We start from the raw sequence: 27,314 nt of genomic DNA on the forward strand, positions 1-27,314 counted from the left end.
ACCCAGTGATCAGGCAGCGCAGCAGATGAGCGGTTCCTTGGTTTAATCAAACAGCTAAAGGGGCAGATTCCTTACTTAAGGCCTGTCCCTAAAGTACCACAAGCTGGGGCAAGGATAATAGTTATCTGGGACTTAGGGGGTAACTAGGCTTAGTGCCAGGGGCTACTGCTCCCTGCACAAACACACCTTAACTCACCCAGCTCCCAGCTCCAACTGACACTCTTCAAAACACTGTCTTAACTGTCATCTCACCGCTTCACTGGTTGCCTAGCAACATGTAAACTGCAGCCTCTGAAGCTGCTATACTCCTATCTATCTAATTGCAGCCGCCCTATTGGCTAAGCTGCAGCATGTGACAATCCCTTGAGGGATACCAGGGCTATACACTCCCCATGGTAAAATCCCAATGGCCTCGCTTGGGACAGCATAACTTATAACTATATAAACAAGAGTTATATAATAAAAATGCGGTACAAGTATATAACTTAACACCTTGCAATGCTCTACATGAGATTATACAATTGAGTGAACATTACAATAACAGAATGTATCTTCTGGCCCGAGACCACTGCTGAGCCTCATAGTGGTGTGCCCCAAAGGAATCGTAGGCTACCCGGTTGGGAGGGTACTTCATTCTTTGACTTCTGTGAAGCTCTGGCTCTACTCCTTATGGAGAATAATGCGCATAATCCTGAGGCTCAGCCTCTCCCATTGAGGGTATAAATGTCTCTGAAAAGTCTTTTTGAGGCATGAAGCATGGGCTTCTAGGGTCCAGAGGAGGACTCATTGGAATTCCCCTATTAGAGGTTGTTTGTTGTGGCCCTTTACCCGTAGCTCCTCTGGGAGGTGACTCAGAGTGTTGAGGTCCCTTTTGAGAGGGGCCCTCCTTTCGGGACGGACTAGTTCTCTCGTTATCTTCCACTTGTTCTGACTCTCCATCCAATGGTGTAGTCGGGATTCCTGGATCAAGAAAAGGTAAGCGCAAACCCTATAATATATCAACAAATAAATCACAAAAAATGATATCACCAAGAGGAGATGCTGCTGGTGTGAGAAATTTCACAATCCCTTAAGTGTACAAGCTGTAAGGCTTGCAAATTCTGCCTGATTAAAACCAATAATTTTACCTCCCATGTGACCAAAGAAGTACATGTTATTGACCACTTTATTAACTGTAAAAGTACATTCGTGGTTAACTTATTACAATGCCCATGCGGCCTGCAATATGTGGGCCGCACAACCAGACCTCTCCGGGTGAGAGTCCTGGAGCATATAAGGAACATTGTGAAAGGTTTGGAAAATCACAGTGTTCCTTTACATTTTAAAAAGTTCCATGGCTCAAACCCTGAGGGTCTGAGTTATTTAGGCATTGATTTGGTCACTCCACATTGGAGAGGAGGTAACCATATCCAGGAGATTTCCCAAAAAGAAACCTTCTGGATACATAAATTACGTACACTTAAGCCAAGAGGTCTTAACATCGATATTGATCTGGTTTCCTTTTTACATTGATGTTCATATGTATGTTTCTATACTTGTTATGGGCACATAGATTGACATCCTTTTTATCTCAACTTTTAATATACGTTATTTTTATACGTTTATACGTTGATTTTTATTGTATGACATTTTTATTATACATTTTTATTATACTACTTGTGCTGATTTTCCTTTTTGTCTCCACCTAGGTCCTATCTGGATCCTTATTGTATTAATTGTCTATTTGCATATACATATTTTTATTATATAAATTCTATGTATATATATTTTTTATTATATAAATTTTGTGTATTTGTTCCATTATACATTATTTGTGTCCATTTAACATTGGCTGCTATCTGTATGTGTACATCTCTGCATTGTGGGCATGGCTTGTGCTATGATGTGTTGCACCCGCCCTTTCCCCTCCCCTTTTGGGGACTATTTAATGTCTTGAGATGTCTGTATCCATGCACCCCTGAAGAAGTCCGAATACCCGGATGAAACGCGTAGGGTTATTTTCAATTGCGCAGTGACCCGTGAGCTGTGTGGAGCCGTGTGGAGCCGTGTGGAGCCTCTTGCCACTTTCTGCGAACCAGCTGCTCTCCCGCTGTAAAGATCTCAACGCTGACGCTGACTCTGTATCCTGCTACTCCCCCCTTACCATTGGAGGAAAGCTGAGGAAGTCCTGTGACGTCAGACGCTGTTTGGATGCGGAGGAGACTGTCCCTACCCAGAGGTATCGTTGGAGCTGTGTTTGCTGTATTACGGGCGTCGCTCCTAACCCTGAGTTGGTTAAACTGCTTTTAATGATCGTGGAGCATGTGAGTGTACTGGAGCTCACTGCTCAAAGGATTTTTTGTTAATTAAACTGTATTGTACCATGATATTTTCTCTTTTCTTTTTAGAGGAGTTCTTGCGCTCTGTGGACTCCTCCGGGATTTCTGGATCGCCTTCCTCCAGTTGCGGAATAGGAAGGAGGTGATTACGGTGCCAGCTTTTTACCCTGCCCTCACTGTCTCTTATATGATAGACTGGGAGACCCGGCATCTGTGATTCGACTTCATAGACTCCGTCACGCCAGCAGTCAGCCAATTTGTGTTTGCCGGGGATTCCTAGATTGCGGAGTAGAACGGCATCGCCAGGACGAATCTCCCGATGACGGACCTTATGATCATAAAGTCTTTTATTATCAGCGTTCAAATGGGCAGAAGCTTTCTCGGCTAACTGGTAAGCGTTTTGCAGACTGTCTTGTAGCCGTTGGACGTATCTGAAGTGCGTCATGTTGGGCACCCCATCGGTAGATACTTTCAGACGTATACAGTATCCACCGGAAGTCTCGCTTCTCGTCCGAACATCAAGAAATAAGGAGTGAACACTGTGGACTCATGGCGTGTGCAATTGTAGGCATGCACCAAAGATTCTACATGCTTACTCCATTCGCTCTTCTGAGATCCTTTTAACGTGCCGAGCATGTCCAGGAGGGTCCTGTTGAATCTCTCGGTAAGGCGTCTCCCTCTGGGTGGTATGGGGTGGTTCGGGACTTAGTAATATTCAGTAGTTTGAGCAGCTCCTTAATGAGATTACTTTCGAAGTCCCGACCTTGGTCCGAATGCAGACGGTTTGGCAGTCCGTAATGGATAAAGTATCGTTCCCATAGTACTTTAGCTACTGTGATGGCTTTCTGGTCCTTGGTGGGGAAAGCCTGAGTGTAGCGAGTATAATGATCCGTGATGACCAACATGTTACCGATGCCTCTTGTATCCGGTTCAATACACAGAAAATCCATACACACCAAGTCCATGGGACCCGAGCTTTTCAGATGAGCCATGGTGGCAGCTCTGGTAGGGAGGGTCTTGTGTTGAATGCATCGGGAGCACCGACAACAGTGTCGCTCCACTGATTCACGCATCCGAGGCCAGAAGAACCGATCTCGTACCAACCCAAAAGTCTTGTCTATGCCCAGATGGCCATGTTCATCGTGTAAGGCTTTCAGGACCAGATATTGTAAGTTTCGGGGTAGGACCAATTGTTTCCTCTCTGGATGGTGATGGTATTGTACCACCCGGTAGAGTAGACCGTTGTCCAGCTGGAATTTGTCAGCTTCTCGCATGAGTATTGCCACAAGGTCGTTGGGAGCACGCTTCAGCATTTCAAGTTTGTTTTTCTGCACCGCCTGGCGGATAAGGCCCGCTACAGGGTCATTTACCTGATATTGTATCATATCTTTCCACAAGATAATTTTATCAGGGGTGACGTTCATCCCATCGGGGTCACAGTAGGCAGCAGGTAGAGCCTTGGATTGACATCCCAAGGAATCCACGACACGTAATTCAGAGAAGGCTACTTTATTCCCTACAATAGCTGCTGTGTTGCACATGGCTCGCATTCCTGGCCCAGGAATCTCTTCCCAAATGTCATCATCCAGAGTGGCCTCTAGTCCAGGTCTTCTGGATAGGGCATCAGCTCCAATGTTTAGAGTCCCAGGCTTGTACTTCAAGGTGAACATGTAGTTTGAGAGTGCCGCTAGCCATCGATGGCTGGTAGCATCCAGTTTGGCGGTCATCGTTATGTATGTCAACGGATTATTGTCTGTACGTACTTCAAAGGTGACCCCATACAGGTAGTCGTGGAGTTTATCCACAATTGCCCACTTAAGGGTGAGGAATTCCAGCATATGGACGGGATAGTTCTTTTCTATGGGGGTTAAACTGCGGCTGACATAGGCCACTGGTCGGAGACAGGCCGGATATTTCTGGTGGAGTACTGCCCCTAGCCCGTTGAGGCTTGCATCCACATGAAGCACGTAAGGTCGTTCGGGATCGGCGTAAGCGAGAACGGATGTTTCTGTTAAACATTTCTTCAGATCAAGTAATGCTTGTTCACAGGTGTCTGTTCAGTTGTCGGCAATCGCGCAGAGGTGGCAGGTCGCCCCGTATCTTCTGGGTATATCTTGAGAAGATTTTTAAGAACTTTAGTTCTGCTGGAATACCCTTCTACAAAACGGCAGTAGTATCTGCAGAATCCTAGGAATGAGCGTAGCTCCATGACATTTCCGGGTCTTGGACATTCCATCACCGATTCAATTTTGACGGGATCCATGGCTATCCCCTCGGCGGATACTATATGTCCCACGTAGGTCACTGAGGTACGGCAGAATCGACATTTATCCAAAGATAACTTCAGACCTTCTTGCTCCAGTCGATACAATACCTTCATTAGCCGTGCTTCATGTTCTTCCAAAGTCTTGCCAAAGACAATTATATCATCCAGATAAAGGAGACATTCTCGGGGGTTCATGTCTCCGATTGTCTTTTCCATCAACCGCTGGAAAGTTGCTGGAGCACCACAAATGCCTTGGGGCATGCGAGTGAATTGGTAGTAGTCAAGGGGGCATACGAAAGCCGTCTTCTCCTGGTCTTCTGCACTCATACGCACCTGGTAGTATCCAGACCTCAAGTCCAATACACTGAACCACTGACTTCCCGATAGCGCATTGAGAATTTCTTCAATTCATGGCAGGGTATACTGATCAGGTATGGTATGGTTGTTCAGGGTCCGGTAATCGACACACAATGGCACTGACCCGTTCTTCTTCCGCACCTCCACAATCGGCGATGCATAGGGGCTACGGGATTCTGTCACGATGCCCGCCACTTCCATCTCTCGTAACACGTCTCTCACATCCTCCACATCTCGAGGGGCAATACGACGGGATCGTTCCCTTAGCCGGATAGTGTGTTGGGCGTTTTGGCTACAGCCCACATCCATTTCACTAGTGGAGAATACGTCCTTTCGTTCTTCAAACGAGCCCTCCATGCAGCGGACAAGGCGGATTCCCCGAAGTCAAAGGCCATCTCCGTGGGCTGCTTTGGCAGTGCTGCATCGTCTACTTGGGTGGACATCATATCGACAGAGGTAACAGGGTATATCCGACCCAATCATTGTCCCTGGTCTAAGGGCATGGGATAGGGAGAGATGTTGTGAACATATACCTTGACGTTCATAGGCATTCCACCCTTCCACTGTCGGATTTCAGGCACAAGTCGGTAGCCGCGATAGGCATCCTCTTTGGGCGCACTTTCTAAGGAGAAGAGCTGATCGGCTTCGTCTCGCTCTGGGTAAGAGCATTCCACGTACATGACTTCTACTCCCCCTGGTGGAATCACTGTCACTCCTTCGTGAGTATTGAATAAGTCCCCGTATTCTACTTCATCCAGGTTCAGACAGTCTTCTTCTGTCATACTGGGTTGGATGGGTAGAGCCGATAGGGGTAGTTCACAGGCCTCTTTCAGGAAGGCTCGAAATACTGCACGTACCACGTCGGTATTTGTTCCCAGGATGATTGGAGCGCTCGGATGTTCTTGAGGCTTGGGGCATATCAACACCTCCATGTCCAGTGGGTGGGACTTGCCATTATTCAACTGTAGTATGGCCAGCCGAAGCTTCACCACGCCGTCGATGGGGTAGTCCTCATGACTGAGTTCCCACAGTCTCATGGTGTCCGCAGTTTGCAATGGCAGGTGACTCAGATGTTGATCATAGAATGAGCGATACACAATGGTCACTTGAGACCCAGTGTCTAATAACGCGGTTGCGTATATGCCGTCTACGAGGATGCGTATGATGGTAGCTGGCCCCACACGAATGTAAGCGTCCGTGGTTACGGCTTCTCCAGTGCTTGGCGGAGTGGAGCCCTCGGAAGCAGAAGAGGGGTTTCTTCAGTCTGCGCCGTGCAGGTCATGGCTTTAGGTGGGTCGGATCTGACCTTTCTGGTCCCCTGGCAAGCGTTAGCGAAGTGCCCTTTTTGGCCGCACCTGAAGCAGACTGGACCACTCTGAGGGGTCTCAGCCCTGGAGGCCGCCGAATCCCTCTTGGGGAAGTGGGGTGTAGCAGTAGGATTTTTGTGAGCAGAGGAATCCTCGTCACCTTCGATTTCCTTGGCTTTTGCGATTGCTGCTCTTTTTAGTTCCTCTTGATGATGTCCCTTGGCAGAAGTAGCATTTTTCTCTCGTTTCGTAGAGTCACTCTGGGTTTTGGATCGGTACAACCGTAGATTACTCTCTTGAGCTAGTACTTTATCCATTAAATCTTCGAACTCTAGAGGCTGGTCTGGAGAGAGCGTACAACTGACTCGTATCGCCACCGGGTGCATAGGCAAGGTGCCCTGCAGAAGTTGCTGGACTCGCATGCCATCAGCTTGGGCCGCCAGAATAACCCCCTTCTTTACCAGAGGCCATAGAGCCAACTGGATCCGATGAAGAAACTCAGACACTTCTTCTCCTTCGACTTGCGTGAGAGAGTAGAATTTAGCCAGTAATGACATGGCGTCTTTAGCAACACCGTATGTCCGGGTTAGTGCCTGGATCAGGGCTGTCGCATCAGCGTTAGGGTGATAGGGTAAAACTGCACCATATGCGTAGCAGGTGGTCGTAAGCACTCAATAATTCATTGCCGGTTTACTGCGTCAGAGAAAGTCCACTCCAGGAGCACGTGTTCCGCGTGGTCTTTCCACTCTTCAAATTCGGCCTCATCCGCCGGCGTGGGTCTAATCCCTGAGAATATCTTGAGTTACGGTATTGATGGGATTAGGAGGACTGGCTCAGGGCTTCTACTAGCTGAGGTAAAATTCCTCCCGCCACTGGGTCCACCTGGTGCAAGAGTTGCGTGGCCCAGGACTATATACCGGATTGGAGTCTCGTACAGGTCTGTCGTTCAATGCAGGGGTAAACGGATGGTGGGGGCCCAGTCTGGAGGGGGGTCTCCACTGGGGAGCCGGGACTGAAAATTACTCTGGGTATCAGGGGCTCTGAATATAGTAGTGAATTTCCTGAGAGTAAAGCGTCATATTTCCCAGAAGCACGGAAAGGTCCCGGCGTGGCCTCAGAGTGGGGTATTTGGGCTGGTAATAACCTAGGCAGTTCAGAAAAAATGACCGGACATCCCAGAGGCAAGGCTCCCGGAAAGTGTACAGCGGCAGGGGTGATATTCTCCCTTACTTCATAACGAGTTGCTATAAGGAGTATGTACCAGCGGTATGTGGGGTTCCATTTCTGCCCTATTTGACGGGCTTGAGTGAACCCAGGAAGGGATCTGACCCGATTAATGACCTCTTGAGAGGAAATGCCTGCGGGCACATCCCCCACCGCGAGCACATGGTGGGGGGACTCGTCTAGAGCCAGCACCCAACCGCGCACTTGTTGCTTAGACAGGAAGAACATGTTGGTGATTGCAACAGCTCATTTTTGACGGTAATAGAGCACCCCAGGTCTGAGATCTCAGCAGCGCCTCCAAATGTAACACAGTTTGCCCCCCAATCACAGATAGGGCCCCTGTGTGGAAATACACCTGTGTCACCGTAGGTGGTGCTCACAGAAGGCCTGAACCTCCGCCGCTGGGCGTCTGGGGTTACCTGATTCTTCAGATACAGTGCCTCCACCTGTAAGGGTTCCCAACGGTGTGGGATGGTCCTCTTACAGGAACAATAATAATAATGCATGCACACAATATATGCTAGCAACCGTTTAACTATAACTAATAACCTTGGTACTCTGTACCACACAGTAAAAGGCATATAACTATACATATAGAAGTTCACCACCCACATATCAACATAGGTGTCCCCAAAGTACCTGGGTGCTGGGCACCAAATAACCAGATGTCCTTTATGTCCAAGCCCACCCAAAGTGTTGGAGATAGCGCTATCCCGTGGAGTGTTAGTGCACTATTATAGGTCCCAGCCCGGGTCTCGGCACCCGGGTACCGCAGTATAACAGAATGTGATCCGCCTGATCCGACGTGCCGTCCGCCTACGCGTGGGGTGAATTCCGGCATGGATAATATCACCGTACACCGTACCGTCTATACCTTGGGGCTGGTCCGTCTCCAGTCCGCAGGCCGCAGTCACTGCGTGGCGGAGTCCTCCGTGAAGATAGTCTCTATCGAGAGGAAGTCTGCTCCCAGACCCAGTGATCAGACAGCGCAGCAGATGAGAGGTTCCTTGGTCTAATCAAACAGCTAAAGGGGCAGATTCCTTACTTAATTCCTGTCCCTAAAGGACTTACGGGGTATCTAGGCCTAGTGCCAGGGGCTACTGCTCCCTGCACACACACCGTAACTCACCCAGCTCCCAGCTCCAACTGACACTCTTCAAAACACTGTCTTAACTGTCATCATCTCACAGCTTCACTGGTTGCCTAGCAACATGTAAACTGCAGCCTCTGAAGCTGCTATACTCCTATCTATCTAATTGCAGCCGCCCTATTGGCTAAGCTGCAGCATGTGACAATCCCCTGAGGGATACCGGGGCTACATACAAATAATGAAATCTGCTGTAAGAGCTGTGCAGGGAGACACAGAGAGAGGGACTGCTTCTCTCTGATCTCTCTGCACTGCTCTTACAGACTGGTGGCGGCCCGGTAGGATTAGCGCTGTGAGAGTCCCATTCAGAAACAGGGACCCTCGCTGCATTAATGCTTCTGAGAAATTCCTTCTGCACTATGCCGTGATCGCGCTTGGCAGCGATCACGGCCATCACTGTCCACCTGCCGCATGGAAAAACATGTATCGCACCACATCTGCACAAGTGAAAATTAAAATGTTAGGCCTTCTAGTTAAATATTTCCTCACAGCAAATAAATACTTGTTAATATTGATAATTATTTTTCTTCACAGTTTACAAAAACAATTACATCATTTCCAATCCATCTATCAAAACATAAAATGAAAATGCATTGGGAAATAAGTTAATGGAATGAACAAATATGTTATTCACTGATTTAATTGTATAATCATGGAAGCTTTCGAAACCTCACGTGCCTCCTTCATATGTCCTATAACTGCACAGTTGGAGCATAGTATAAAAATACCCATTTCCCCCTGTGCTGTAAAAGTGGATGAAAAGAAGAAATCTTTGCGATTCTGAAAAAACTGTACACATGATTAGATCTGTGATTACATTTCTTGTTTATGCATTAAGAGCTATCACAATCAATGGCAAAATCAATACTTCTCCAACACACAAATATGGCTACTAGAGCTTTAGCTAATTACCTAATGTGCAACAAAATAGAATATTAACTCCTTCGTTAACAGATTGGTTAGCCATCTCAGTAATAAGAGTTAAGGGTTAACCTGTTCTGTATCACTTTTATTTTCACTTAACTCTTTGACTAGCAATTCATCTGGCACAATTTAATACGGAAAAGTGCTGAATAGTGTCTGCCTCAAGCAAAAAAATAAAAAATACACAGATTGTGCATGCAAGAAGATAGCATGGATTAGTTTAAATAGCTACATTCTTCCATGTTCAACCCTTGAGAGTGATTGTTATTTGCATATGCACCATTCTGATAGTGCACATTGTGTATATTTTTGCATAAAATAAAATGCCATTACAGACAGTCCTTGTTTTACAACGCTTCGCTTTACAACGAATGGCTTATCCAACGCTATGCAATGCATCCATCACAATTACGACGCTTTGCAAAGTTGTTTATGTGTATATAATATATATATTATACTATATAATATATTATATTTTTATATTATATTATATATTATGTTATATTATATATATAATATAGTATATACACTATATAATTTATGTGTATGCTGCATATCTTATTGTCTGCATAAAATATTTTGTGTATTTTAGCATTAAAAATGCCTTCAGGAACGGAACCTTTCATTTAAACAGTGTTTTTATGGGAAAACATGTTTCGCTTTACAATGTTTCGCTATCCAACGCCATTTTGAGTAACGTATTGTGTCGGATAACCGAGGACTGCCTGTACATGCAATGGAACAATGAAAGACATTTATCAACTGGAGTAAAATCAACAAAAAACATTCAGCTATATCAAAGAAAAGAAATCCCTTGACTTTGATAAATGTGTTGTCCTTTTTGCATCATACTGTATATTGAAACATAGAATTTGATGGCAGATGGGAATCACTTTGCATATTTAGTTAATCTGTTGTAAAATTTCAGACTACTTTTGAGCTTTGGATTTCTTTCATACAGTACTTGGTAAATCCATATGTCTATCCCAAGCATTTGTAATCTCCTTACTGCGTGAGCCTCTAGCACCTCTTTTGGCTATTGCATGAATCCATTACTTTTTTTGTACAAAGTACTTCCTTGCATTTCCTGTGAGCCTGCCCTCCAGATTCAGAGCATGACCTCTTGTTCCTCTCTGTTCCTCTTGTTTAAGCACACTTGCATTAATTTATGTGCATACTGTAGATTGTTTCTCCAAGTCTTCTTTCTGCAAATCCTGGACAAAACTGGTGCTGACAAATGCACCAGATTTACCATAGCAAAAAGACCACTGGTTTCAATAAAAAAAATTCCCTCTAAAAAATTGATTGTACAGTATCATTCATTCATTTTTCCATTAAAATGAAAATAATATTTACCTTCAGGTGGACATTTCCATTTCTCTAATGCTAATATGGCTTTAGCAGGAACCAAAAAGGCAAACGCACTTGCTTGAAAGAGGGGAAGCCTAAGACAAAATATATATTCAGTTCCTAAACTCAGGTTTCCAAAATCTACCATACCAGCATAATACACCATATGTAGAAATCTAGCAAGTGACAGAAAGGGGACTCCCACTTAAAAGTAGCTGTTCTACTTACGTACTCTGAACCAAAAAAATCTTTTTAACAGATTTCAGTCTTTTTTCTGATCCCATAGTTTATTTCATAATCATGCCAGCTGTTTTCAATTTATTAAAATGTTGCCTTTATGAATTTATAAAAAATGTACAGTATATGGTTTGGGATTTTTGCTCTATATTTTTCCTGTTAGGTACCGGTATTAGTCACAAACCAGCCCTTAATATAAACATACTTGTTAACATGTTTTACATACTTAACATTTTGACAATGAATCTGCAAACATATCTTAAGTTCTGAAACAACTGTGTCTGAAAAATGATAGGGAAAGTATTTAATAACTCCAGTATGCAATGCTAAAGGCGGTGAGTTACCAGAGCTGCCAGTGAAACAATTTATGTGATGATGTTCAGACCTGCATGCATAAAAAAAAGTAAGATTACACATACCTGACACCGAATGTTGTTTGGATAAATGTAGTGATTCCCACACAAGTGAATATTGTTCCAATTAGCTGGCTGACAGTATACTGATCATTTTCAACGCACAGAGCCTGTGCTAGAAGGAATGGTATAGCAATGGTACCACTGAAACAGGTCAAGTAGTGCTGTAAAATAGTTTTAGTAATTAGAAATATATTTACATATACAATTTGACAAAATTAATTTACCTACATTGGCACTCATTACATTTGTTACAGCAATGTTGAACATCTTTAAGTATTGTTTAATTGTTAATTAAATAGTATACTATTAATGAAACGTTATTACTGGTGCTGTATAGCACTAATTTTGATCAAATGAGAAAGATTAACATTTTACTGATGTAGCCAGGTCCCCCCTCTGTCTTGCGGGCCCCCCCTCCGGGTACTCACCGCGGCGGTCAGAAGCAGAGCAGCCGCTCGTGGGGAGGTGCGGGGCGTGTGCGTGCAGAGCGCGCCTCTTCCCAGAATGCGGCCGGTCGCCGGGGACGCGTGCAGCCGGCTGCTAGGGCCGTGGTCGCGTTGCGAGGCTCCTGGCGGCTCTCGTTGCAGGGCGCCACCATTGTTCATTGCCTCGCGCATGCGCAGTACGAACCGAGGCAAAGGGAGGCCCCTGAAGCTCACGCATGCGCAGTACAAGTGCAGGTAAACGCCACCAATGAGACTAGGGCTCTAAGCAGGGACTACAGATCCCATGAGCCTTAGGGGACCCCACGTGACGCCAGGGAGCCAATAGGGCTGTAGCATCTCCCTGCAGAGGAGAATAGATACATTTTCGCGCTGAGCCCACATTAGGAGTCTGGACCAGGAAGAGCTAGGGGAAGGAGGTGAGTGCAGGGGTCTGTGACCCACTGCATTAGGCCAGCAGCCCCCTAGGCCCCAGTTAGGTCCTGAGCCCCCTCACAGCTTGTGGTGCTACAGGGACAGGCCCTAGGTTAGGGACCCTGTCACATTAGTATCAGTGATAGTTAGGGACCCAGCGGATGCTGCGCTCCCCAAGAAGAGACTTGGGCTCAAGCCTGTGCCCAAAGAGACAGAGACTATCTCCTGGGTGGGATCGCCCTTGGTGGACCCTCGTGCAAGGAAGGACCATATCGCAGATGGGACCATCCAAGTGGCAGATCCTTTTTGAAGTTGCTTGCAGACCCGAGTGCAGGAGCACTCGGCAGGTACCTTTATAAGTGCACCAACGAATCACCTAAATACATATCTATACTCTCACATAGTGGCAGCGCTGACCACGGGACAAAAGGGTTAACTGTGGACACGGTGTGGGGGTACACAGTGGTGGGTGCAAGGTACACTCCTAGTGGAGTGAAAGACACTTTGGACTGCGCTATATGTTGTGGAGTTACCCCCTAGGGGAAGTAGTATTATAAAGTACATAGTGGTCACTGATAAGTAAAGTGTGTGATTATTCCTGCATATATATATATAAACTGGTTATATACATCTCCGTGTATGTACTTATTGTATATGTGGGTCCTGTGTAGGCAACCTTCTACATTCATAGAACCCTACACAGGTGGAGGCGCTGCAAACCAGATCGAGCCGAAGAACTCACCCCAGGTTCCCAACAAGCGGAGGCTCAGGCCTCTTGTGAACCTACAGGTATATGCACCACACCTGGTAACACATAGGTTTCCACCCACACATACTATATCTGTGCTTGGGACAGAAGGAATACCCGTTACATTTGGAGGCGCTGCTGAGATCAGACCTGGGGTGCCCTATTCAACTCAGTATCATAAGAGATCAGCAACGTGGTAATTCCCTCAAGTCAAGAGGTCCATGCTTGGGCCATTTCCTCCCGGGAACCACCTAGTTACGTAGTGGCCGTAGGGAACGTTCCAGCGTTAGTGGCAGAAAATGACATCCGGGGCTCGCTGAGGCAGCTCCTAGGCCCAGATAAAGTATGGTACCGGGGCAGAGTGTTCAACTCTACTTTTAATTGGAGTGCCATACTATTCACTGTGGGGCGGGACATAAGCCAAGAAACGGCCCCGAACACCCTAGTAGCCCCCGAGGCCCTGCCAGAAGGCTACCCCCTAATATACTCGGACTTACCAGAAATACGGGAAATGTTTTCATCAACTCAGGTTCCAGATGAACCGTCCACCAGTACTTGGCCACCTACTGCACAAGTGTCAAGTACCCCAAACCGGGTAGACCGTCCCCCACCCAAAGTCTCCTTTACTCCAAGCGCTCTCACGGGAGCCAATAGTTGGGCTGACAGTCCGCCCCCTTCACCAGCACCCGCTCCCCGTGGGATGAACTCTCGGCCTATCAGAGACAGTAGGGTAACTAATGAAGGTTCCGTAATGGGGGTGATGCTACCCCAATTCGTAGAGGCCATCACCATGGCCTCCCAGTCACAAAGCTACTGGAAACTCAAAGCCTTCTCTGGAGTACTTCCAACACCACAGGGGGAGGAAGGGATAGACCCTTGGAGGGAGAATGCGTTAAAAGTCGTAGAGGAATGGTCGTGCACTGACACAGTGAAAAGGCAGCGTATCATGCAGTGTCTTAGGCCTCCAGCTTCTACCATTGTAACCATCCACAGGGACCAACACCCAGAGTTGACGGCGTTGGAGATGGTGGAATTCCTGCTGGAAGCGTACGGACTAGCAGAAGATGAAGGAGCGATCTGGATGAGGTACTGTAATCTCTATCAGAAGAAGGGGGAAGACTTGTCGGCTTTTATACACTGCCTGCAACTGGTCTTGGGAATCCTACTCAATCGTAAGTTGATTCCCGCCTATGGGATGGATGAGGCGCTTCGTAAGCAGTACTTGCGGGGATCAAGCCACACTCACCCCATAGCCAATATGCTCTGCAGCAAACTAATGGAAGGGAGTCCCCCTACGTTCACCGGATTGCTGCGCCAGGTGAAAATTCATGAAGCACATGCTTTGTTTCACTCTCCCGCAAAACCCAAGAGCCCCTCCGTCTCAAAGGGAAAGGGGTCTATGGAGAAGAAGGAAGAGTCTGCCACCCGTGCAAGGGGTACAAGCCAAAACCCTCCGACAAACCACCTTCCTCATCCAAGGTTTGTCCAGAACGCCGCGAGGTTGTGTGCTATAACTGCGGTAAGAAGGGCCACTTCTCCAGTGACTGTCCAGAGAGGGAGGACCCACCAGAGGTGAAACCTCCCAATAAAGGAAATTCAGCCCGGTCAATGGTCTGCCGCGTACAGACGGTGGAATCTGACACAGAAACCCCTATTGGATCCGAAGAGGCTCCTCCTGAGTCCGGCCCCAGTGATGACGCCTTACCAGGGGATGCTTACAGTCAAGTAGGTCCGTCGGCCATCGTGCGGGTTGTACTGGAAGGGATCTATGCATCTGCCCTACTGGACACCGGGTCCCAAGTGACCATAATATACCGCAAGTTCTATGACCAGCACCTCAAACACTGCCCCCTGCAGTCGGCCGAACATATGAAGGTGAGGGGGTTAAGTAACATAGACTACCCCATCGATGGGATTGTAAGGGTTCGACTGGAAATACTCCAACTGAACCCTGGCAAGAAACACCCCATGCATGTAGCAGCAATGGTATGCCCGGAGCCCCAAGACCAGTGCAAATATCCGATCATCTTAGGAACCAATACTGATATAGTACAAGCGGTAATCAGACCATACCTCAAAGAGACCAATGAGTTGCCGATGGCCAATCTGCTCCTCGATCCCGTTCTACGAGAAGAGTGCAACTGGGTATATGCCTTGGAGCGTCACGGGGACCTCTACAATTGTCAACGTGGACTGACGACCATATTACCAGGGGGAGTGCAACGTATGGCCATCTGGTGCTGTTATCCCAAGCGAGATGAGAACGATCAGCTTTTCTCTCTGGAGAGTACCCCTGAGGAAGAGGTTCAGAGAGGGTATAGGGTACTACCCGAAGTGAGAGAGTGGACGACTAAAATCCCTCTACGAACTTACGTATATGTGCAGAATATCTCCCCATTCCCGATGGACCTTGATGCAGGACAAAGTCTGGGTTGCATATATCCGGTTAGCCCTGTGGAAACAACGCCCCAGGTGAACGCTGCTGCAGTGGGTGAGCGGTTAGTCGATCTGGACTTCAACTTCGGTGAGTCAACGTTGCCAACTGAGTGGAAAGAGCGGCTGACAACCAAGTTGAATAAACGACGGGCTGTGTTCTCCACGAGTGAGATGGATGTGGGGTGCAGTCGCAGCACTCAACATGCCATTAGACTGAGTGACGCCACTCCGTTCCGTGAACGCTCTCGTCGCAGTGCCCCTAGGGATGTGGACAATGTAAGGAACGTCTTGCAAGAAATGGAAACCGCTGGGATTTTGACAGAGTCTCGGAGTCCTTACGCCTCTCCCATAGTGGTGGTAAGGAAGAAGAACGGATCCGTACAACTGTGTGTCGACCATCGAACCCTGAACAATCGTACGATACCGGATGTAAGGTTAAAACTGTCTTCTGGCAGCTCTGGAATTGATTAGGTTAAACAGAATACGCTGGCCTTGCTATTTTCACGGGAGGCTATTGTAAATAGCTTTTAGACCAACTGTTTCATGCCTGTCATGTTGTTAAAACAAGACTAGAGAGGATAGGGCTGCCTTATAAGTCACCATTGTATATTCCTCTTGCTCAGCAGTTAAATGTTTTAAGCCCTACAGAAAAGGCATTATGTAGAGGTTACATGTAAATTTAGATGTGTACCCATATTTGTAACAGATGACAACTGTATTTTTGTCCCTGCCTTATGTATAAAACCTGCTTGTGAACCATTAAAATTTAGTTGTGGGAATTCAACTACGAGCCTCCTTGAATTCTTACAGCTCCGAGCTCGTATGCTATACTATTTGAAAGCATCCCATATCCGTTGCGTTATATGTGCTCCCGGGAGAAGTGTTTTGCTTGCCCTAGAAAAGGACCGGATCTGTAGAGATCTAACAGTTTTGGTGACAGAAGTGGAATTTCGCACAGGAAAAAGGATGAGTAAAGATTCTTTTTATTTGTTTCTCACCTTTTCCTCTGCGAAACTAAACAACCTAAATTTATAAGGGCAAAAGAACATAGGGTGAGAGTCCCTATTGTTTAATCGTGGGTAAGTCCCTGTAATCAAGGGTAAGTCCCCGATTTATGTAACAAAGGGTGAGAGTCCCTATTGTTTTATCGAGGGTAAGTCTCTGATTTATGTAACGAAGGGTGAGAGTCCCTATTGTTTAATCAAGTGTAAGTCCCTGATAAGTAAAACGGACGGTATATGATTTCAAATGGGATGGCAATTTAAGTTAAGTTAAAAATTGTTTAAAGTTAAGTTAACATAAGTATTGTTTAAAGTTAAGTTAATAATTGTTTATTAATACGTGCGCATAAAGTGTTAAGATTTCTTTCCTGTATAAACTCATTATGGGCACTAACATTTTGTCATCTAATGAACTTACTCTAACCTGTCAGCCCTCGCACAACCCCCTCCCTCACTGTCAGTGGCAAAATCAGCTGTCTCTCTCTCGCCTGTATGTATTGTAATAAGCAGCAGCAAGTAGCCCCCACCTTTTTTCCTCCAGCTATTTTTACACAGGCATAGGAATGTACCAAAATCGTGAATGGCAGCATGGCTCTTAGGAAAAACGAACATGCAATCTCAAATTATTTGTGCAACATTAACTGAGTATGAGTATATATTAAGTTTAAATTAATAATATTTTCCCGTCTGAATTGAAAAGTGGAAAACAAGAGTATAACAGGTATAGGTTTCTTTTTCCCTCAGAATGTTTTATTTTTAAGTATGGATATGGTAAAAAAAAAAAAAAAAAAGAGGTTGATTGATTGAGTAATCCCTGTGTGTGTGCTTGTAAGAATCTGGGTGAATTCTATCTATATGAAAGTGTTATTTGCATTGAATAATAAGAATACCGGTTTATTGTATGTATGCAAAATGACTATTCAGGACTTGCAAATGATTCTAAAATAAGAATATAATTAATTGTTCATGTTGAAATTTAATTTTTTAAAGGTGTACACCACCACTATAATTTAAACTAATTTACACTGGGCAGGGGAAAGTTTTGGGTATCTGTGGAGAAAAAGAATAAAGAAAGGATGAATTATTTTTGTAAACAGTCCAGTCACTGGAATAATAAGGATGTTTATCGTACTGGCCAGGCGATTTATTTCCTTAACCAGAATTATAATTATTTTCCTCTAAATCTCCACAGATAAAATCAGGTGAATAAGTTATATAGAATAACAGGCGAAATATATTCTAGACACAAATCTAACTAGAAGCTCAGCATTTTTAAAATTAGTTTAAAAAAAAAAAAAGTTAATTATGACATGAAGAAAAAAATAAAAAAGGATATCTTTATTAATTTAGTCTGCAGGATCAAACTGTTTTGTTTTCCTATTTATTAAAATAGGTGAGAAAATATGTGTCTGTTATTTTTGTAAAAGAAAACTGGTTGAATGTGTGAAAGAAGCATAAAATTCTGTTTGTTTTGTATCTGCGCTCTGTGCTCTTTTTGTGTATAACCAGTAACTAAACTATCTAAAAGTATATGTTAAAGCCTACAATTTTCTGTGTAACAAAGATCCAGTTTTAATTTTTGAATACCAGAAACATTGTCGGGCTGTGTGAAGAGCTGCATATTTCAAGCTGTCCCAAATTGTATTGCAGTAACCAGTAATTAACCATTTTTTTTCTGTTACAAGGTTTTGGCAGGAAGCCCAGAGAATTATTTGAGCTTGTTTTATGGCTTGAAATGGAAAAAGGTGTAAATTGATTAATATAGAGTTCCAATAAACAGAGGACAGTAACCCAGAATGAGCACTCTAAACACCTGGTGGGTGGGTAACGAAGTGGTTAAAACTTAAATCTTTAATATCCATGTAAAATAATGGGGATTAAAACAAATATTAAACGCTCAGACCCTATAGTATGAACACAATGTAATGTTCTGGATCACTGATGAACTGCATAGAATCACTAAACTAGTGTCTTGCAGTGGGAACAAGTGGATAAAGTAACCACTAGTCCAATGTAATCAGCACAGAAACTCTAGTGCTGAGCCATGTATAAGTGTGCAGACCTCGAAATAGCAGTAAAGCAACAGACAAGGAAAACGGCCCCTAGCCAGGTCTGCCAGTATACTAGAGGGTTCTCTATGGAATTATTTTTCTGCAAAATTGATCAAATATTTAATATTTTATCATTTTTAACCATCTTTTTCTCTCAAATATGTCCCACCTTTAAATCTGTGTCTATGAGTTTTTTTATGCTACAGGTTGTTCTTTCAGCAAATCAGATGCTATTTTGTGTTCTAAAAGTTTCTGTCAGAAGACTATAGCAGATTATATTTATATTCAGTAGGGTTCTTTTGAGATTTCTAATGAAAATGTTATACCCAAAGGTTTTAGGTTAGTTTTGCTATACATCAAGCAATTCCATTAAGGTTATGCTTTAAATGCTGTTATCCTTTATGTGATATTGTTCACATGTAATACAAGTGAACAAAAGGAGGGTGTTATTGCTGTTATTATTGCTGGCTGCCCCTGAAACCATATGGCAAGGGTTGAGAGTGTCAGCTCTTGGGTATAATATTGTACCTTACTATGTTTCCTGTAATTTTTCCTTTTTATACCCCCACATGGGTGTAAACTAGGAACTGTGTATGTAGGGTTAACTGTGTAAGCCCAGTGGGCTAGTTAATGCATTCTCTGTGTATTCCCTTTGCCTCATGGGCCTGCAGCTGTCTGTGCAAATTTATAAGTGGATTGCCTTGTATGGGTGGCCCCTTATGAGAAATAGCTGCAGAGGGGAGTCTCCTGGCACATGAGGGAAAAGGGAGGGGTTATTTTGGCCTGTCTTTATTTATTTTATTTATAAAATATTTTACCAGGAAGTAATACATTGAGAGTTACCTCTCGTTTTCAAGTATGTCCTGGGCACAGAGTAAAACAAATAATACATGGTTACAAGTACAGTTACATAAATGAACAGAGTATACATTATATACAAGACATTGCGTGCACAGTTAAAGAAAATATATTTTATGAGCGTGTGAAACAGTTGCAGACCAGATTAAAATGTGAGACAGCCTTAGATTTGAAAGAACTTAAACTGGTGGTGGATGTGAGAGTCTCTGGTAGGTTGTTCCAGTTTTGGGGTGCACGGTAGGAGAAGGAGAAATGTCCGGATACTTTGTTGAGCCTTGGGACCATGAACAGTCTTTTGGAGTCAGATCTCAGGTGATAGGTGCTGCATATGGTAGGGGTGAGGAGCTTGTTCAGGTAGCTGGGTAGCTTGCCCATGAAGAATTTAAAGGCAAGACAGGAAAGGGGAACTTTGCGCCTAGACTCTAGTGTTGACCAATCTAGTTCTTTGAGCATTTCGCGATGTGTTTTGTAGTTGCATTGGAGAACAAAACGACAAATTGAATTGTAGAGGGTGTCAAGTTTGCTAAGGTGGGTTTGAGGTGCTGTCTTGTCTGCCAGCAAGGTATTCTTAGCTGGTGTTTTAGAGAAGAGAAGGTTTTAGAACCCCACATGATAGGTGCAAATGGAGGAGTGCAAGCTCTTGTTTCTACATGTTGGTTTTATGTGTTCTAAAACCTGCAATGCATTGTGTTTGTCCTGTGATTTAAACCCAGGTTGGTGAATTACATGTGAAGAAGCATTCCAATGCCCCAGCTCAGATATGGAGTGCCTGAAAGTGAACTGACCCTGTTATTTTCTATGTCATATTCCCTTAGCGGAACTGTGAAATTTCTTGTGTGTCAGTTTTAGGAGGATATTTGGGTGGAAATATAATTATTTTGGTTGCAGGAGTTGTGGGGCCAAAGTCCTGGTAGTCACTTAATTTTCCCCAGCAAGCAGGAATGATTTGATGGTACGCAGTGTGAATTACACCAGGACCTCCCTATGCCCCCCAGAATACTGAATTTCGAGCCTAAATCTCCCCAAGTTATTTTCCAAATAAGTATAAGGTTCCCCAAAGTATATTCTCTGTTTCTTGTGTTTGTGTTTTTAAGGTCTTATCCGAATGAACCACCATTTGTTTTTCTGCCTGTTTTGCCTTGTGACTGATCCCTTAAATATAAAGGTGTATTTGGCCTGGCCTAATGTGACAATCAGATATAATTTTCTTTCATGGGTAGACCAATGGTCACCCTAGGTACCTTGTAGATTTAATGTTGTATGATTATGTTCTAAACAGACGATTTTAATCAGCATCTATTGTGTGAAACTAATGCAATTGTCTGAGTGTCTCATGTCCAGGTGCCTATATATATAAGAAATTGGTTATGAAGGGAGTAGAAATACAAGTTTACCCTAGGGAAATTATTGACTCTGTGATAGAAGGATAGATAAATTATTATCCTGCAACTAGACCAGGTTATGTTATTTGGGAAAGTGGTTCCAGTGTTTGAAGGTAGAGTTGAGGGTTGAGATTTGTTGGGACTTGGTGTTTAGATTATTTCGCTGGGAGCGAAGCTAGTGGATGTTTTTGTATGTGTGTCTGTCCTACTCATTACTCTCTGTGTTATGAACAGCAAAACTTTGGTCCAGAAGTGCGTTGCAACCCCCCCACCGATGCTATGTCTCTTTTTGGTGATGAAGATGTCAGCAGTCCCCCAGAAGAAGAGACCGAAAAAAGAAATCAACTGGGCCAATACAATGACCAGAAAGGAATCAAGTTATGCACTATGGGACTATTTTTTTTGGTCCTGCAGGACTATGATATGGTTAACTGTTCTTTAAAAAGACTGTCTCTAAAGGATAAGAGGGGGCTGAGAACATTGGATATGAGGAAGGTGGGGAGGTCACCCAAGGGCGTGTGTCAACCACAAGGAAAGGATCACAAGTCAACCATTTTGACTATGGCAGCCATTTTGTCTGTTCCGATATTCTGAGTAAATGTAGTATGTAAGATGTATGTGTTGGGCAGTCACTCCTAGGAAATACTAACCCACACCAACCCCCACTTATGCTCAGAAATAGAATTTAAATAATGTGTATCATACCTAAGCAAAGAATACAAAATTGAAAGGCATTAATTATTAAAAATAGCTCAGTTAAGAGAGTAGCGGGAGGTCTAATACCCTTTTAGGAATGTATGATTTATGTGCAAAAAGAGATTTTTCAGTAGTCAATATAAATGCCGTTTTTACACGATACTAAAAGGTGCTATTTTTAAGGTTCAGCAATAGATAAGGACAGTAGTTTTGCAAAATTGTATGGCATTGGGTTTTCTGATGGCAGCACAAGGAGGGGTTTGTAAATTAGTGGGTAAAGAATGCTGTTCTTATATTGACACCCAATCAAAAAGTATACACCATGATATGGATACTCTAGCAGAAATTTAATCTAGAATGAGAGAGGAAACAAAAGAGTTTGATTTTACATTTGGCGTTGAAAATTGGCTCGGTGTATTGGGAATTAAATTCTTTACGGAATTAGGATAATCGCAGGTTTATTACTCTGTGTGTATGAATTAATCTAGATGGCTAAAAAGTGTAATCAGCTCTATTTTTGCCAAAGAAAGATGTTTCTGCTTCTAGCTCGACCATTATGTATATGCCTCCCACAAAGAGAGCGAGAAATACCAATATTCTTAGTACTCGTCAACCACCCATGTTCATCTCTGATTATCAAACGAGATACCTAAGAGAGATAGGTTTCTGTAGGCACATGGTCTCTTGGAGGTTTCTCCCTTGGAGTTTTTCCTCCTGAGTGGTTTGCAGAAGAATAAATGGGATTGGTCAATTGGTTTGTTCTTTCAGAACAAAAGGAGGACTGTAAGGTTAAAACTGTCTTCTGACAGCTCTGGAATTGATAAGGTTAAACAGAATACGCTGGCTTGCTATTTTCACGGGAGGCTATTGTAAATAGCTTCTAGACCAACTGTTTCATGCCTGTCATGTTGTTAAAACAAGACTACAGAGGATAGGGCTGCCTTATAAGTCACCATTGTATATTCCTCTTGCTCAGCAGTTAAATGTTTTAAGCTCTACAGAAAAGGCATTATGTAGAGGTTACATGTAAATTTAGATGTGTACCCATATTTGTAACAGATGACAACTGTATTTTTGTCCCTGCCTTATGTATAAAACCTGCTTGTGAACCATTAAAATTTAGTTGTGGGAATTCAACTTCGAGCCTCCTTGAATTCTTACAGCTCCGAGCTCGTATGCTATACTATTTTAAAGCATCCCATATCCGTTGCGTTATATGTGCTCCCGGGAGAAGTGTTTTGCTTGCCCTAGAAATGGACCGGATCTGTAGAGATCTAACACTGGACCAGTACAACCTTCCTCGCATTGAAGAGATTCTGAATGCTCTGAATGGAAGCCAATGGTTCAGTGTGCTCGATTTACGATCTGGGTACTATCAGGTACCCATGAATGCAGAGGACCAGGAGAAAACCGCCTTCGTCTGCCCCCTGGGTTTCTACCAATTTACACGCATGCCCCAGGGTATATGTGGGGCCCCTGCTACCTTCCAACGCCTGATGGAAAAGACTATTGGAGACATGAACCCTCGGGAGTGTCTAGTCTACCTGGATGACATCATTGTCTTCGGAAGGACCCTGGAAGAGCACGAAGAGAGGCTGCTTAAAGTAATAGACCATCTTGGGAAAGAAGGGTTGAAATTGTTCCTCGACAAGTGCCGGTTCTGTCACACCTCGGTGACTTACGTGGGACACATCGTGTCAGCTCAAGGAATCGCCACCGACCCAGCCAAAGTAGAAGCAGTCGTGAACTGGCCTCATCCCGAGAATGTCACGGAGCTGCGATCCTTTCCTGGGTTTCTGCAGGTATTACCATCGCCAGTGTTCGACAATCCTATACATTTACTCGCCCGGGGCGGGTGGATTTAACCCCCAGGCGAGTAAACATTGGCCCAAGCAGCACAGGTGTTTTTTTTTTAAATTTCCCCCGTTCGCGCTGAAATTTCCCTGCTCGCGCTTAAAAAAAACAAAAAAAACAAAACTCCCTACCTGACTGCTGTTTGGCGCGCGCTCCCAGGATTTGTGGGTGCGCGGCCAGGCTCTATATGAGCCCGCCCCCAACGAGCGGCCATTCTTTCTGCCCGGACATCAAGAGTAAGTACTCGCCATGCTGCGGCCCCTCTGCTCCTTCCCTGCGATCCCCCTGGTCCCTACATGGCTCCCTACTCCCCACCGCGGCAGCTCTCCTGTCCCCTCCTCCTGTCCCCGTCCCCTGCTCCTGTCCCCTTCCCCTCCTCCTGTCCCCTTCTTCTGCTCCTGTCCCCTTCCCCTCCTCCATCCCCCTGCTCCTGTCCCCTTCCCCTCCTCCTGTCCCCTGCTCCTGTCCCCTTCCCCTCCTCCTGTCCCCTGCTCCTGTCCCCTTTCCCTCCGCCTGTCCCCTGCTCCTGTCCCCTTCCCCTCCTCCTGTCCCCTGCTCCTGTCCCCTTCCCCCTCGATCCACCGATCGCTGCCCCAGGCGGGAGGTCCCCACTGCTGGCAGCCCGGTTGGCGTGCGGGGGGGGGAGGGACTCGGCCCTCACCACGTGACTCCCACCTACCCTGCCGCTTCCCCGCCAGCTAGCTTCATGCCGCCGCGGGCTGGGGGGAAGAAGCAGTCTGCAAAGCTGCTTGGCCGCGCACAGTGAAGACATGCCGGCGAGGGGAGCAGGGTAGTGGCAGCCACTGCGGGGCTGACTGTCCCCTGGGGGATACCTCGCCACGTGCCTCCCACCCACCCTGCCTCCCCAAAGCTTCCAATATGCCCGTGTGAGGTATGGGGGGGGGTGTCGGCTTGCCCCCCCCCCCCACGAGCGGGGGGTGGGTGGGGGAGGAGCGTGGTGGTGGTGCTGGTCGTGGCCTTTCCTTCACCCCCCCCCGTGTGTGTGATTAAGTGTATGGGAGCAAGTGTATGTGTATGGGAGCAAGTGTATGTGTGTATGTGTATGGGAGCAAGTGTATGTGTATGGGAGCATGTGTATGTGTGTATGTGTATGGGAGCAAGTGTATGTGTATGGGAGCATGTGTATGTGTGTATGTGTATGGGAGCAAGTGTATGGGAGCAAGTGTATGTGTGTATGTGTATGGGAGCAAGTGTATGTGTATGGGAGCATGTGTATGTGTGTATGTGTATGTGAGCAAGTGTATGTGTGTATGTGTATGGGAGCAAGTGTATGTGTGTATGTGTATGGGAGCAAGTGTATGTGTGTATGTGTATGGGAGCAAGTGTATGGGAGCAAGTGTATGTGTGTATGGGAGCAAGTGTATGGGAGCAAGTGTATGGGAGCAAGTGTGTATGTGTATGGGAGCAAGTGTGTATGGGAGCATGTGTATGTGTGTATGTGTATGGGAGCAAGTGTATGGGAGCAAGTGTATGTGTGTATGTGTATGGGAGCAAGTGTATGTGTGTATGTGTATGGGAGCAAGTGTATGTGTATGGGAGCATGTGTATGTGTGTATGTGTATGGGAGCAAGTGTATGTGTGTATGTGTATGGGAGCAAGTGTGTGTGTATGTGTATGGGAGCAAGTGTATGTGTGTATGTGTATGGGAGCAAGTGTATGGGAGCAAGTGTATGTGTGTATGGGAGCAAGTGTATGGGAGCAAGTGTATGGGAGCAAGTGTGTATGTGTATGGGAGCAAGTGTATGGGTGCAAGTGTATGGGAGCAAGTGTATGTGTGTATGTGTATGGGAGCAAGTGTATGTGTGTATGTGTATGGGAGCAAGTGTATGTGTGTATGTGTATGGGAGCAAGTGTATGTGTGTATGGGAGCATGTGTATGTGTGTGACACCAGAGGTACCCCCCCAATCAGTCACCACCCCCCCAATCAGTCACCACCCCCCCCAATCAGTCACCACCCCCCCAGTCAGTCAGTCACCCCCCCCGTCAGTCACCCCCCCCCGTCAGTCACCCCCCCCCCAGTCAGTCACCCCCCCCCCCCCCCCAGTCAGTCAGTCACCCTCTCTCTGTGTATCACCCACCCTCTGTGTGTGTCACCCACCGTTTCTCCCCTCTGTGTCTCTCCCCCCACACTCTCTCTTTCCCCCACACCCTCTCTCTCCCCCACACCCTCTCTCTCCCCCACACCCTCTCTCTCCCCCCCCACACACTCTCTCTCTCCTCCACACCCTCTCTCTCACCCCACACCCTCTCTCTCTCCCCCACACCCTCTCTCCCCCACACCCTCTCTCTCCCCCACACCCTCTCTCTCCCCCACACCCTCTCTCTCTCCCCCCACTCTCTCTCTCCCCCCACCTCTCTCTCCCCCCACTCTCTCTCTCTCCCCCCACTCTCTCTCTCTCCCCCACACCCTCTCTCTCTCCCCCCACTCTCTCTAACTCTCCCCCCACTCTCTCTCTCTCCCCCCACTCTCTCTCTCTCTCTCCCCCCACTCTCTCTCTCTCTCTCCCCCACTGTCTCTCTCTCCCCCCACTCTCTCTCTCCCCCCACTCTCTCTCTCTCTCTCTCTCCCCCCACTCTCTCTTTCTCTCCTCCCCCACTCTCTCTCTCTCCCCCCCCACTCTCTCTCTCTCTGCCCCCACTCTCTCTCTCTCTGCCCCCACTCTCTCTCTCTCTGCCCCACTCTCTCTCTGCCCCCACTCTCTCTCTCCCCCCACTCTCTCTCTCCCCCCACTCTCTCTCTCTCTCAATCTCTCTTCCCCCCCACTCTCTCTCTCCCCACCACACTCTCTCTCTCTCCCCCCACACACTCTCTCTCTCCCCCCCCACACACTCTCTCTCTCTCCCCCCCACACACTCTCTCTATCTCCTCCCCCCACTCTCTCTCTCCCCCCCCACACTCTCTCTCTCTCCCCCACTCTCTCTCTCCCCCCACTCTCTCTCTCCCCCCACTCTCTCTCTCTCCCCCCACTCTCTCTCTCTCCCCCCACTCTCTCTCTCTCCCCCCACTCTCTCTCTCTCCCCCCACTCTCTCTCTCTCCCCCCACTCTCTCTCTCTCCCCCCACTCTCTCTATGTCTCCCCCCACTCTCTCTCTCTCTCTCTCTCTTCTCTCTCTCCCCCCACTCTCTCTTTCTCCCCCCACACTCTCTCTCTCTCCCCCCCACACTCTCTCTCTCTCCCCCCACACACTCTCTCTCTCTCCCCCCCCACACACTCTCTCTCTCCCCCCCCACACACTCTCTCTCTCTCCCCCCCACTCTCTCTCTCCCTCTATCTCTCTAACCCCCCCACACTCTGGATCTCTTATTTACCCTATATATCTTACTTGCCCTATACTACACCGAAATAACCTATACTGCTGTCTTCCAGATCTGACTCAAGCTTCACACGGAAGATATCGGAATCCCCCCTAACCCAGAAGACAGGTAGGGAACACATCCCCTCCAATGTGTAACATTGCGGGAATGAGGTACCTGGACATTGAGGGACTGCGGATCAGGTAAGATCCCAGGCGGGATTACTGCTTTAGATATTGTGAAGCGGGGACGTCCAGACACTGGTTAAGAGGTTCAGGAAACTAGTCATTCACATCTGGCTTTTATTTCTAGATCTGAAATTTACGCACACACACACACGTAACAAGGCCTAATTGTAGTATAATGTAATACAATAAATACATTTATGTCAAAAATGAATGTTGTTCTGACTAGGAATTTATTAAATGTATTTTATTTATATATTTTATTTTAAAGCGGAGTTGGGGGCGGGACTAGGGGCGGGGTTAGGGGCGGGACTAGGGGCGGGGTTAGGGGCAGGACTAGGTGGCGAGTAGATTTTTTGGTTGGGCGAGTAGATTTTTGGGTG

The 27,314-nt window shown here is 46.0% G+C and overlaps 1 protein-coding gene across 3 annotated transcripts in view; it reads right to left on the bottom strand.

The window, feature by feature from the left end:
• The window catches only part of SLC23A1 (solute carrier family 23 member 1), a 396,028-nt gene that overhangs the window by 222,556 nt on the left and 146,158 nt on the right, over positions 1–27,314 (bottom strand). For all 3 annotated transcript variants that reach the window (XM_075601621.1, XM_075601620.1, XM_075601622.1), the window contains 2 exons: positions 11,550–11,707; positions 10,900–10,988 (listed from right to left, as the gene is read on the bottom strand). In XM_075601621.1, the coding sequence (XP_075457736.1) occupies positions 10,900–10,988; positions 11,550–11,707 (247 nt within the window). The remainder of the gene's footprint in view (positions 1–10,899; positions 10,989–11,549; positions 11,708–27,314) is intronic.

This window comes from Ascaphus truei, chromosome 5, assembly GCF_040206685.1.
Source record: "Ascaphus truei isolate aAscTru1 chromosome 5, aAscTru1.hap1, whole genome shotgun sequence".
Classification (NCBI taxonomy): domain Eukaryota; kingdom Metazoa; phylum Chordata; class Amphibia; order Anura; family Ascaphidae; genus Ascaphus; species Ascaphus truei.